The 13,408-nt window shown below is 37.2% G+C and overlaps 1 protein-coding gene across 1 annotated transcript; it reads left to right on the top strand.

The window, feature by feature from the left end:
- The first annotated feature begins 1,164 nt into the window (after window positions 1-1,164).
- On the top strand, window positions 1,165-4,186 carry LOC145046388 (sodium/calcium exchanger NCL2-like). The gene is made up of 9 exons (XM_078994677.1): window positions 1,165-1,610; window positions 1,717-1,932; window positions 2,041-2,222; window positions 2,306-2,451; window positions 2,578-2,845; window positions 2,909-3,054; window positions 3,141-3,399; window positions 3,479-3,757; window positions 3,929-4,186. Exons 1-9 carry the CDS (start codon window positions 1,211-1,213, stop codon window positions 4,163-4,165), a joined length of 2,133 nt encoding a protein of 710 aa, XP_078850803.1. The 5' UTR covers window positions 1,165-1,210; the 3' UTR covers window positions 4,166-4,186.
- Window positions 4,187-13,408: the final 9,222 nt, after the last annotated feature.

A 13,408-nucleotide genomic window follows, 5' to 3' on the forward strand; every position in this document is an offset into this window, starting at 1 on the left:
ATATATATATATATATATATATATATATATATATATATATATATATATATATATATAGTTAAGTAACCTTAATTTATATCATATATTATGTTAAGTAGTATATTAATTGTACACTTTATATCTTTAAATGAAATAAAATGGTGTTGTCAATGCAATTGGGACTAATTATGCAAATTTGTGATTGCAGTTTGATCTTTCAATATCTGCAAGAGATGAGATGAGGTGTTTTGTCCACCTCATTTGCAAGTGTAATTGAAAGTGATGCTTTAAGTATTTTATAGAAAAAGTAAATACGGTTGTTGGATATGATAAAGGTTGCCCATTTTGATGTTATGATTGATGAAAAATTAACCTGTTAATAATTATTGATACAAATATGCTAGTCTAATTGATTGTACATAGTTATACTAAGAAGTATATAGTACGTACTGAATTATAAAAGTAGCTGCTGAGGCGATGACAATGGGGATGCATGTATATATGTTGCTTACAAGAAACATGCTAAAAGAATCCGTCTTTATCCACTAGACTTTTTTATAATTAAATGATAGAAAGAAAATTTGACACTTGATATTCCTATCCTTATTTTTATTCTCGTCTTTAATCATGTACAGGTTCGAAATGACTATTTTTCCACCATCGTCGAGGTTCCACGTACCTCTTGAATATCTCTCAGCGTATTTTATTTTATCTTTGAAATTTGAAAAGAAACACACATGATTTCCAACTATAAGTTTAATTATAGAGGTTGCTTGCGCGAGGGAAACAAAGGAATTAACGATGGCGATGTCTCCATCAATCCAATTGGTTTGCAGTTACTTAAGTTTTCATGTGAAGGAAAATTGGTCATAATTAGGAACTTATTTTGAAAAATTCAAAGAATTATGGTTTATTTTATAGTATATCGAACAAGCGGAAATAAATTAACAGATCAATCTTGTCACGTAAGAGCAGGTGGGTTTAAAGAAACTTCAACAGCTATTATGCAAGAAAATTCAAATGCATGTATGCACCAAAATATAATTTTCATGGCTTTAATCTCCTTGTTCAATACGGAAACGGTAAAAGAGATCTCGTTGACCCAGAATAAGTCTTGGTTTTTAAAGACTTTCTTGGATCTTTCCTCCATTTATCCACTTTTCTATATAACCTAGTACTTGAGAATTAAACAACATGTACAAAAGTAAACTTTTACCAACAATCATTAAAGATGATAAGATTTTCGAAATCTGCATCCTACGCTTCGTTGATTCTTATCCTGTTAGCAGCGAACGTTACAGGTCGGGTTTTACATTACACCACCTCTGAGTTGATTTCAGATGGCACTGATGATCAAACTGGAGAGAAAGGATCATCATCTTTCTTGCATCTCAAAGGAATCGATGATTTTCCCGAAGAACACTGTGAGCAAATGTACGGGTTCTTGCCATGTTCAGAAAATCTCCTAGGCCACCTCTTCCTCATTTTGGTTTATGAATACTTGCTATTTCACGGAGAATCGTATGTTTCTTCTGGAGGAAAACGGATTTTCCAGATTTTGGGTCCTGGAATCTTCGGTGCAAGTGCTTTCCAAGTACTTGGTTTCCTTCCTGAGTCATTGATACTTCTTGGTATGTTCCTTCATTATCTTAATCTCTCTGGATACCCTCAATCGATTGGGTCCCACAAACTGAAAATGTTAGGACTCCTCATTGGAAATTTGTTCATCATGTGCAGTATCTGGACTATCAGACACAAAAAATGGAGCTCAAGAGTATGTCCTAACTGGAGTTGGATTACTAGCTGGATCAGCTATATTCCTTCTCACTTTACTTTGGGGAACTTGCGTCATGATTGGTAGTCGAAAATTTTCTTCAGAATCTGGTTCAAGCTCTTCGATGATTAATGATCCTACGCAAAATCAATTCCGAAAACTGATTTCATTATGCACTGGTGAGCTCCGATCTTCTTCAGTTCACTTCCTAATTCAATCCGGTTACTTGTATATGTTTCCAATTAAGATTGCTCATTAATGGAGTTAATTTGTTTCCTTGTTTGTAGGTTCTGGTGTAACTACGGATGAAGAGACAAGTAAAGCAGCCAAAATTATGATTCTTTCTGTTATACCATTCACATTCATCCTAATCCCAGGATTACTTGGTGCAAATTTGTCTCGGGGATATATCTGTACAATTGCTCTTCCTGGATCGGTTTTGTTCTTGATTGTATACTTCATTTACCAGGTATATATCCTCTAAATCTATCTTTGTGAACATTATTAGATTATATTATTAAGATAGAATTAGCTAAAGATTCTCTTATGTAGGTGTTTGAGCCTTCAATACAAAAAAGAAGATTATCATACGTGAAACACGAGCATTTAGTTGTGGACATACTAAAACATCTACAGGAGCACACTGCGGATAAGATACTCAATGAAGATGGTTCAGCAAATCTAGCAACTATAAAAGGGTTGGTTTCTTGTGTCTTGTTTCTTGTTCCTTTTCATATTATCTATATATGCTTTATTTGTACTTATGTTAATTTCCTGTTGAATAAAAACTAAGAAGGAGCATTGCATTATATTTATATGTGCAGTTTATTTTCCAAGATCGATCAAGATGGTGACAGCTACATATCTTTTCCTGAACTAAAAGCAATTCTACAAGACATTAAGTTCAGGAAATTAACTTGGAGCAAAGATAGAACATTGGAAGAAATAATGAAAGAATTCGATACAGATGGTGATAGTAAAGTAACTATGGACGAATTCGTCAATGGATTCATAAATTGGCTCGATGAGACAAAGAATGCAGTGAATAAACGGTCATTCCGCTCAATTAACTCGTGGAAGGACTTGTATCAGGTATTCAAGATTCAAACGGTCATCGCATGTCTTTTTCAATAAATTCTGACAATCTGTTTTCAGATTATCCAACCATGGGTTCAGAGTAAAAAGAAAGAAGAAGAGATGATGAAGATCTTGGTATCTGAAATCATCAGACATGTCCAAAGGTTACCATTAGGTAACTTCTACAACCAAGATGGGACACCAAATATATCCGCAATAAAAGGGTGAGAAACGAAATTTGAATTTTGGTATTACACCGATGAACAAGTAGCTAAATAGGGTAATTAACACATTTTGTTGGCAATTCTAGGTTGTTTGAAAGAATCGATCTTGATAAAGATAATTTTATATCACAATCCGAATTGAAGAGATTGATCATGGAAGTCGATTTTCAGAAAGTACCAGAGAATGTAGATGAAGCAACAGCTAAAATAATGCAAGATCTGGATGAAAGTGGGGATCAGCAGATTGATTTAGATGAATTCATAAATGGATTTAGAAATTGGCTCAACTCATCCAATGGTGAAATCATCCCCAAATCGCCTGGGTCTAAAACGGATGCATCCGAAGTAAGTCAAATCACATCAAAACTTCTTTTCATTGTCATAAGTTTTATGAAGTTATCAAAATGCATGGATACGGATACAGAAACCATGGGAAAGATGGGATGATGATGATGGTGTAGATAGATCGAGCTGGGCTTGGACAAAGGCTATATCATCCTTGGTGGTAGGGATAACCATGTTAGCACTTCTGGCTGAACCTCTGATACACAGTGTCCACGATGTCTCTACTGCTGCAAACATACCATCATTTTTCATATCTTTTATCCTCGTTCCTTTAGCCACAAATGCTCGAGCAGCAATCTCAGCCATCAAAACTGCAAGCCAAAGAAACGAACGAACTACTTCCTTGACATTCTCCGAGGTTTGTTCTTTTTCCTGTTCACCTTTTTTATTAATTCTACTAGACGAAGGTGATGCACACTACGAGAATTCTGGCCATTAATAATCGACAACGTTTTAAAGTTAGCATTCTTTAATGGTTTTTTAATATCAATTTTAATGAACATGTTTTGTTACTCTCTATCACATGCAGTTATACGATGGAGTGTTCATGAACAATGTTCTTGGATTTTCGGTGCTTTTGGCTGTCATATATTTTCGAGGCTTGACATGGGACTTCTCTGCGGAAGTGTTGATTGTGTTGATAGTTTGTATGATTATGGGTACAGCAACTAGCTTTAGATCGAAGTTCCCCATTTGGACATCTTTCATAGCATACCTGCTCTATCCATTATCGTTGGTATTTGTTTATCTTGTTAATAGATTCTAATAAGAAAATTATTTTTTTGTATTGTTGACTTCATTTATCTTTTTATTAGATTTTAATAGGAATTTTTTCTATAGATGTATTCATTCATCAAATCTGTTAGTCATTGTGCCATTATCATATTTTGTTTTAAATGTATTTGTATTTATCTACTTTCCTTAGATAGGTTTTGCATCATGTATAAATTATTTGATTATTAATGAAGAAGGCAAGCATCACCATCTTTCATGGAATAAAATGTTCATCTCTCTCTCTCTCTCTCTCTCTCTCTCTCTCTCTCTCTCTCTCTCTCTCTCTCTCTCTCTCTCTCTCTCTCTCTCTCCCTTCATTTTCCGACCATGACTACTACCTTCTTTCCATTCTTTCTAACTCCTTTTCTGAACATAGACATCAAATCTCTTCCCCTATATGGTTGTTTCTCCATCAATCAACTACTTTTCTTCTTCTAAATCCTTTGTCGGGTTCTCCAAATCTCCCATGATTATCGGAAAAAATTTCACCCTACCATCACCATCTCCGATATCAAGAAATTGATTCCCATCCCTCTTTAGATGGAGAAAGGTCAATACATGACATAGTCCGAACTTTTCAAGGTACACTACAAGGCCTACCAAGCAATAAATAAAATATCGCTTACAACCACCACGACAGCCGCTATTGCTCCCATTACCGCCAACAAAGAACCACGGTAGCGCCTTGATGCTATTGTCCTCCAATGGGTTTATCGGACAATCAAATTATATATGTCACAAAGCCTGCTTGCTCCTAACTCAATGCTTAAAAAGCTTGCGAACGCGTCGCAAACATCTTCCAAGAGATCACGAATTCTCGTGCAGTTTACTGGAACACCAATCCTAGAACATCCACCTAAAAGAGTTTTCCAACGTTTATGGCTACTGTAAAGAATGGAAAATTATGGCTGATTAATTTCTAAAGGCGTGGCCCCCATCTTCGAACACTAACTTGTCATGTGGCTCTTTACTGATCTCAATGAAAATAATGATTGTCGCGCCACAATGATTTGGTAATCTACCCTAGCTACCTCTTTTCTGTAAGGTCCGTAAATCCGGGTTAGATATTTAAGATATAATAATAATTATACATTTTATTGAATAATTAAAATCGTCGAATAGAGTAATTGTTCTTCATATACATTACGAACTAATAAATATTTATCGTATACGCATTATGTGAACAAATATTAAGATTATATAATATTTATAGAAAACCTTAATATAAAATTTATCATTAAGTGGTGGAATAAAGTATAAAAGTAAAAGATTACTTAGGATAAATCATCTAAATGAAAGTTGTAGAGGCCTAACCATGAGCACGATAATATAAAGAACACTTACATCTGATTTAGTATAAGAAAGTTATAATTTTTTTGGAATTTCATGTTTGATACATACACTGTATGTGTCATAAAAAGTGAGATAGATATCAGTTGCTTGTTAGGAAAAACATTCTAAATGAAACTTGTAGTACTTTTCGATATCAAATCAGAGATATAAAGAACGTCGAATACGGAGCACGTTTGCAAAAGATACAAAGGAAACTTGGTCCCTAAGCTTGATATACAATCTTTTTCACTGTATAATCTTTATAGATTTGTAAATTTTAAATAGAAAAAGAATTAACTGATAGAGTCTGAATGAAAGTTCTAGTACTCATCGATACGAACTCGAGGATATAAAAACCATAAAATATAGAGTTCGCATGCGAAAGATATGAGCGAAACTTGGTCCCTTACTTTTAAACGCGACGAAATCTGTGCAGATGTTTAAATTTGAAATAGAATGAAAATTAGCCAACGAGTGAAGTTATAGTACTCGTCGATACAAAGTCGAGGATATAATAACCATCAAAAGCAAAGTTTGTATGAGAAAGATATGAGCGAAACTTCGTCTGTAAGCTTCGAACGTGATGAAATTTGTGCAGATTTTTAAATATGAAATAAAATGAAAATTAACCAACGAAGTCTAAATAAAATTTGTATTACTTGTCGACATGAAGTCGTGGATATAAGAATCATAAAAAACAGAGCTCGTATGTTAAATATATGAATGAAACTTGGTCCCTAAGCTTTGAACATGACAAAATTTATGAATATTTGTAAATTTGAAATAAAATGAGAACTAGCCAATAAAGTCTAAAAAAATTGTAGTACTTGTGAACACAAAGTAGGGATATAAGGAACATCAAGAACAGAGCTTGTATACGAAGATGTGTATGTGCACCCCGTGTCCATAAGCCTATACATACAAGCCAAATTGTTCTTTATTCCTTGCTTAATTTGTTCAAACTCTCTCTAGATTTCTCCATTCTTTCATGTCTGAGTTGTCTTAGTTTTTAGAATACTTTAACGAGGTTGTGTAGCCTTAGAGAGCTGATGAAAATAAGTTTTCAAAATTGATGTTCTGCCTACGAACTTTCTTAACTTCTATCAGAAAGGCGTTAGAGAGCTAATGAAAATAAGTTTTCAACAATGGATATTTAGTTCAATTAAGTTTAGATATTTGGTAGCATCATATTAAGGGTGTCTGAGATTGGAACAAAGAGTAGATCTTTGTTCTGTAACACTATCATGTGTTGATGTACAGATCAAGTATCGGAGTACAATATTGTATTCCTTTGGACAGCCAGATATGGTGTGTTTGATCAGGTAACTGAAATCGTATGTCTGATCATATTCTACAGTAAGATGACAACACTAGACTAATCTAGAAGGCCCCATGTGACATCTCGAAATTTATGGTCATTTAAAAGTTTTTTCTTTATGCTTATTTTAAATTAGAATGATCTTTATAAATGCAAAATTGATCCCATAGAAAGTATTTCCGAAGAAAATATTTTTCACTGATTATTAAAAACTTTGGGATGTCATAACTTATACAATACATAAGCATAAAGGAATATTCTTATATCCTACGAATTCCTTAAATCTCTTAGCAGATAATTACATTATCTATCAGTACCTTCGTATCACTACCTATGATACAAAGAAACTGAGTGGGTTAAGTTGGGAAACCTAGTAAGTACATATGGTTTTCAACCCATAATATTATAATCTTTAATTATATAATCTTCAATATTTAAATAACCCAGTTACCCCTTCCTATTATTATCAATTCCTAATCCTAGAATGATGATCTTGCGAGATCTTTTCCAAAGGATCTTTGATAGCAGTCATCTATATTTCCCTAAGTGATTAGACACGACAGTATGATGATACTTTGGACATAGCATGGCAGTATGTTAGTATTTTGGGTAAACACGACAGTACAATAGTACTTTTGGGTAATCATAGCAGTACAATAGTACTTTTGGGTAATCACGACACTACAATAGTACTTTTGGATAAACATGGAAGCACAATAGTACTTTGGATAGGCACATCAAGGCACAAATTATTATTACACTCATCTCTTATTAACCTGTCATAACTACTACCTCGCGTAGTCCTAGCCTAGCCTCTCATTTATCATTTCACATAACCCATTACTACCCAATCAAATTAAATTATTAAGTATGATAATATATATATATATATATATATATATATATATATATATATATATAATTTAATCAACTAATAACTATATCATGTTGCGCGCGCGCGCGCACACACACACACACACACACACACACACACACACACACACATATATATATATATATATATATATATATATATATAACAAGGCAAGACAACACATATAACATTTAAGCATTTATAATATTTGTATCTATCTATAAGTTGAAAGTAACTATGCCCACACTTGATAAAAGTGGGCGACTGACGATTTTGGCAGCGCTTCGCTTCACACTTTCAAAAGACCTAGAAACATAAAGTACAAAGCCTTAGTTTAGTTTCATAATCCTGGTGACTACAATTTATAGTCTAGATTCCTCACTAATCTAAATGTCTACATCAAGATCTATCAAGTAAGAATCATCCAGGCATGATAGTTGGGTGACACTATAGTTTCAGCCTATAGGTCTTCTAAAATCAAACGACCAAGCCAATGTAACCAGTCTAAACACCTCTCCTGTAAGTATATCACACAATATTATAGCTGAAATTATTGATAAATCTTATTTATAAGTTCACAATAACGGCTATGAATAAATATTAGTTACACTTGAATTTGGATAAGTGTAGCTTAACTTATAGAGATTTTGATGAAAATCAGGAATTATGTGGGAAAAACTCTAACCCGAGAACTTTTAATCGCTGACTATCTAACATCGCAGGATCTCACTAAAGTAGCCAAAACTATAGAGTAAAGAGGCTTAAGAGTGGAAAGTATTTCCTAGAGAATCCGGAAAAAGGTGTGAATAAATGAGTAGAATTCGTAGCATTTTAAAGGCAAATTCGGGATACGTGTCGGGCACATGGTCGGGTGGACGTCGCGCACCTATTTACGGGTGCTGATGTGGCGTTGTCTGGGTGACGACATGTATCATGATCTTGTGGTATGTCAAAAGTGCGTCATGCACCTTGACGGTGTGAGCGCCTATCTGCAAATTTTTACAAATCTTTAAAAATCTGTATTTTTTTCATACGATCTCCGTTTTCGACGTATTATATATCGACGCATAGCTATCAACGAGATCTATAACTTTCATTTAAACTTTGTTGGATAATTTTGAATTTATTTTTATCATTTATTTTTAGTAGTCCTAGCCTGCTAAAATTTGTATAACTTCATTATTTTTTCATATGATATCCGTTGATATCCGTTCTCAACAGCCTTTATATCAACTGATAGATATTGTCGAGATCTTCAACACTCGTCTAGATGTTTTTCCTAACAATCGACCGATTTTCATTTCGGTTTCTATGATGTACATTCCTATACTGAATTATGCCTAAAACTTAAAAAAATCATAACGTCTTTGTACTAAGTCAAATTTGGGCGTTCTTTATATGCACGAGTTCGCTTTTCGGATTACTACAAATTTTGTGTAACATCCATAAAAAATCATGCCAAATTTAAAAATTTTAAAACATCTTCAAAATCAACGATTATTACAAAACATGTTTCCAAAATAGTATAATGTCAGAGTATCCTAGAATTAAATCATAAAATCATGAAATATGAGGAGTTGTACGATCACGCCTTCGCCTTCCTGCGATCATCAGATATACTTGAAACAATAATTGATAAATGTAAGCTCGAAGGCTTAGTGAGTTACCCCCAAATAACAACGCCATAAAGCATATCAATAACATATAAACAAACAGCATGTATAATGAGCATTTAGCCTGACTGGACCACCTCGCAGGACTTCAGCCTATCTGGACCATTCTCCGAGCCTTCGACACGTCTAGATCGCCTCACAGGGCCTACAGCCTATCGGGACCGCTCGACAGGCCTTCGGCCTGACTGAATCCCTTTGCAGGGCCTTTAGTTCATCCGGACCGCCCTAGGCATATTGGTCTTCAGCACAAAGCAAGACCGCCTCAACCCAACCCCCTAATCAAACAAACATGTGCACATAACTATCATACGATGGCATACACAACGGTCAAACCTATCTAACATATCAATAATCATAGCAACATCCTATAACCAGGATACAGACCTAACCGGTCACTAACATAGCATCATCCTATATACCAGGATACCGACCTAACAAGGTCACTAAGCATATCACCATCATAACTACCATGATGTAAATCAATAAGCATATCATGCAATAACCCGTATACAAATCCATAAAGGGCCGACATTGGTGCCTTCGACCCTGTTAGTATAGTGAGGATAACTCCCCTCTCAGGTAGTCCGAAGCGATAGTATCAACCTCCTCCAAATATAACTCTAACACCGGCACCTACACCCATCAATGATCCAGTTTCATAAATTCCTAAATTACCAAAATAACCCCAAAAGTCAAATTGGTCAACCCTTAGTCGAAGTCAAAGTCAACGGTCAAAGTGAACAGTCCATGTTGACCCACTCGTTGAGTACAGTTCACTGACTCGTCGAGTCCTTCCAGAACTCGAAGAAATCGTGAAGATCCTAGTTGACTCAACGAGTTCCCAGGCAACTCGTCGAGTTCATGTGTGTCCAATTGTCGGGAAAGCTCTAATTGACTCGTCGTGTTGTCATGTCAACTCAGCGAGTTCATGAAGAACGCGTAACGAGAAAAACCCTCCACAACTCTTCGAGTTGAATTATCCGACTCGTCGAGTTCATGTAATCCATCCCATGTCCAGTTGATTCTAAGCTACTCCAATGCTCTAAACAGTAGATGTAGCCTCCTAGGGCTTATTTGTCACGTAAAGTTGCAAACTTTACGTGCGTGCATGGCTCCACTCATCAAAACCAATGTAGATAAGGGGTTTAAGGGATGGAGAAAGGTATTATCTTGCTAAAGTTGAGGCTTTATGACCATAAGAGCCAAGATGAGCCTAGATCTGAAGTTGTAACTTCAGATCATACCTAATACCCGAAATGAATCATAAACATTGGTAAAATGGCCCCAATCTCAAACATGAATATATCTAGTTAGAAAAAGGTCAATGTAACAACTTGTCACCTCCAAAACGATGCTAAGATATCCACATCCTCTTCTTGTTCCAAGCTCTAGTACTTCAAGCTCTTCTTTCCACAATCCACCTTCAAAGCTTAATATCACACAAAATGAAGAGTAAATAGCGATTTAAGGTTTCTGGACTCAAAAGGGGGCTGTAAGGGAGGCTAAGGGGGAAAATGATCCTTTAAATAGTGTGCAAAACCCCAAAAATTAGGGTTTCATCCTCTAGCTCCAACTCGTCGAGTCGTGTCCTCCAACTCGTCGAGTTGGTCACTTAAAACACACGGCCAAATTCGTTCCTACTCGACGAGTCAGTGCATCTAACTTGCTAAGTTGACCTTTCAAAATGAAAATAAAAACTATAAAGTTTATACCTGAGAGTTAGGGTGTTACAATTCTCCCCTACTTGAACTAGTCTTCGTCCTCGAAGTCCGTTGTGGTGAACAACTCCGGGTAATGCTCCCATACCTTAGCCTTTGGCTCCCGAGTCCACTTAGATCCCTTCCAGTGTTCCCATTGTACCTTTACTAAAGGTACTTACTTGTGCCATAAAATCTTCACTTTTCTCTCCAAAACGGCCATTGGCCTCTCTACATAGTGTAGGTGCTCGTCGACCTGCATGTCATCCAATGACACCACCGCTTCCTTATCTAATATGCACTTTCGCAACTGAGATACATGGAAAGTGTTGTGGATCAGACTAAGGTGGTCTAGTAGCTCTAATTTATACACCACCTTGCCAACTCTGGAAATGATCCTAAACGACCCGATGTATCAGGGATCCAACATCCCCCTCTTCCTAAAGCGGATCACACCCTGTCAAGGCTATACCTTCAGGAGTAGCATGTCACCGACCTAAAACTCCAACTCAGATCGGTTTCTGTCAGTGTAACTCTTCTGCCAACTTTGAGCAGTATGCAACCGCAGTCTGATCTGTTGAATCCTCTTGGTAGTCTGCAGAACTACCTCAGTCCGTCCCAAAACCCTGTGACCGATCTCACCCCAACAAACTGGGGTGCGACATTGCCATCCATACAAAAGCTTAGATGGTGGGGCACCAATACTGGAATGAAATATGTTGTTGTAGGAGAACTCTATTATGGGTAGGTAGGAGTCCCAACTCCCACCGTAGTCAATAACACAGGCTCTCAGCATATCCTCGAGAGTCTGCATGGTCCGCTCACTCTGGTCGTTCGTCTGTGGATGATAGGTTGTGCTGAGTTGCAGACACGTGCTCAGTTCCTTGTGGAACTTCTGCCAAAAATGGGAGGTGAACCAAAAATCACGGTTTGACATGATAGAGACCGAAACCCCATTGCAGGAAACGATCTAGCGGATATATATGTCGGCCAACTTCTTGGCCAATGTACTCTCTCGTATAGCCTAGAAGTAGGAGCTATTGGTCAATCAATCCACAATGACGCAAATAGCATCGAAGCCCTTTGCCGTCTTTGGCAGCTTAGAGATAAAATCCATCATGATATGTTCCCACTTCCACATGGGAATCTCTAAGGGCTGTAGTTGACCGTGCGGGATCTGATGCGTGGCGTTGACCATCCGGTAGGTCAAGCACCTCTCGACATACGATGCAATCTCCCTCTTCATACCTGGCCACCAGTAACTCAATCGCAAATCCTGCTACGTCTTGGTGGCCCCTGAGTGAATAGAGAAGCGAGACTTATGAGCCCCCTCCAAAACAATCTGTTTGACCCCATCGGACATTGGAACCCAGACCAGACCATTGCGGGTCAATAATCCCTGGCTATCCTACACAAATTGGGAGTTCTCACCTCTAATCTTCTCAAGTCTCCAGTTCTCCTGATGCGTACCCTCTGCCTGAGGTTCCCTAATCAAGCTCACAAGTAGGGAATCCACTGATATCCTTATACATGTCACTGGGCTAGAAGACCAGCTAACTTGAAGCTCAGAGCATCCACAACCTCGTTCGCTTTACCTGGGTGGTAAAGGGTCTCACAGTCATAGTCCTTGAATACATCCAGCCCCCTGTGATATCTCATGTTCAGGTTCGGATGATCCATGATGTGTCTCAGGCTCTCGTGGTATGTGTATATAGTACAACGGACCCCGTAAAGGTAATTTATCCAAATATTAAGAGTGAATAACACCGCTCCCAACTCTAAATCATGATTAAGGTATCTTGTCTCATGCAGCTTCAACTACCGAGACGTGTAGGCTACCACCAGTCCTCTCTACATGAGGACCGCTCCCAGCCCCGTGATGAATGCATCACAGAACACCACAAAATCCTCAACTCCCTCTAGAAAAAGTTAATAGTGGAGCCTCGCATAAACGTTGTTGGAGGGTCTTAAATGCCCTCCGCTACTTGGGACCCCACCGGAAATCCACTCCCTTCCTCGTCAGACGAGTGAGGGGTAACATAATCTTAGAGAAATCATTTATGAATCTCCGGTAGTACCCTGTCAATTCCAAAAATCTCTTGATATCTAAGGAAGGTTTTGGAACCTTGAACTGCGTAACCGCCTCGATTTTAGCCGGATCAACCAAAATCCCCTCCTGGTTAACGCGGTGTCCAAGGAACTAAACCTTTCGTAACCAAAACTCACACTTTGAGAACTTCGCATAAAGCCATTCCCGCCTCAAAACTCCCTATAACTCCCGATAGTGCTCCCCATGCTGCTCTCGGGTGTTGGAGTATACCAATATATCGTCTATGAATAC

This window comes from Lactuca saligna, chromosome 5 (assembly GCF_052625555.1).
Source record: "Lactuca saligna cultivar CGN05327 chromosome 5, ASM5262555v1, whole genome shotgun sequence".
In the NCBI taxonomy this organism is placed as follows: Eukaryota; Viridiplantae; Streptophyta; class Magnoliopsida; order Asterales; family Asteraceae; genus Lactuca; species Lactuca saligna.

What these genes read in the sequence shown, in the direction of transcription:
- LOC145046388 (XM_078994677.1), top strand. Translation starts at nt 1,211, where the DNA reads ATGATAAGATTTTCGAAATCTGCATCCTACGCTTCGTTGATTCTTATC. An exon ending in TTGTATACTTCATTTACCAG is followed by an intron (nt 2,223 to 2,305) that starts GTATATATCCTC and finishes TCTCTTATGTAG; the next exon opens with GTGTTTGAGCCTTCAATACA. An exon ending in AATCTAGCAACTATAAAAGG is followed by an intron (nt 2,452 to 2,577) that starts GTTGGTTTCTTG and finishes TTATATGTGCAG; the next exon opens with TTTATTTTCCAAGATCGATC.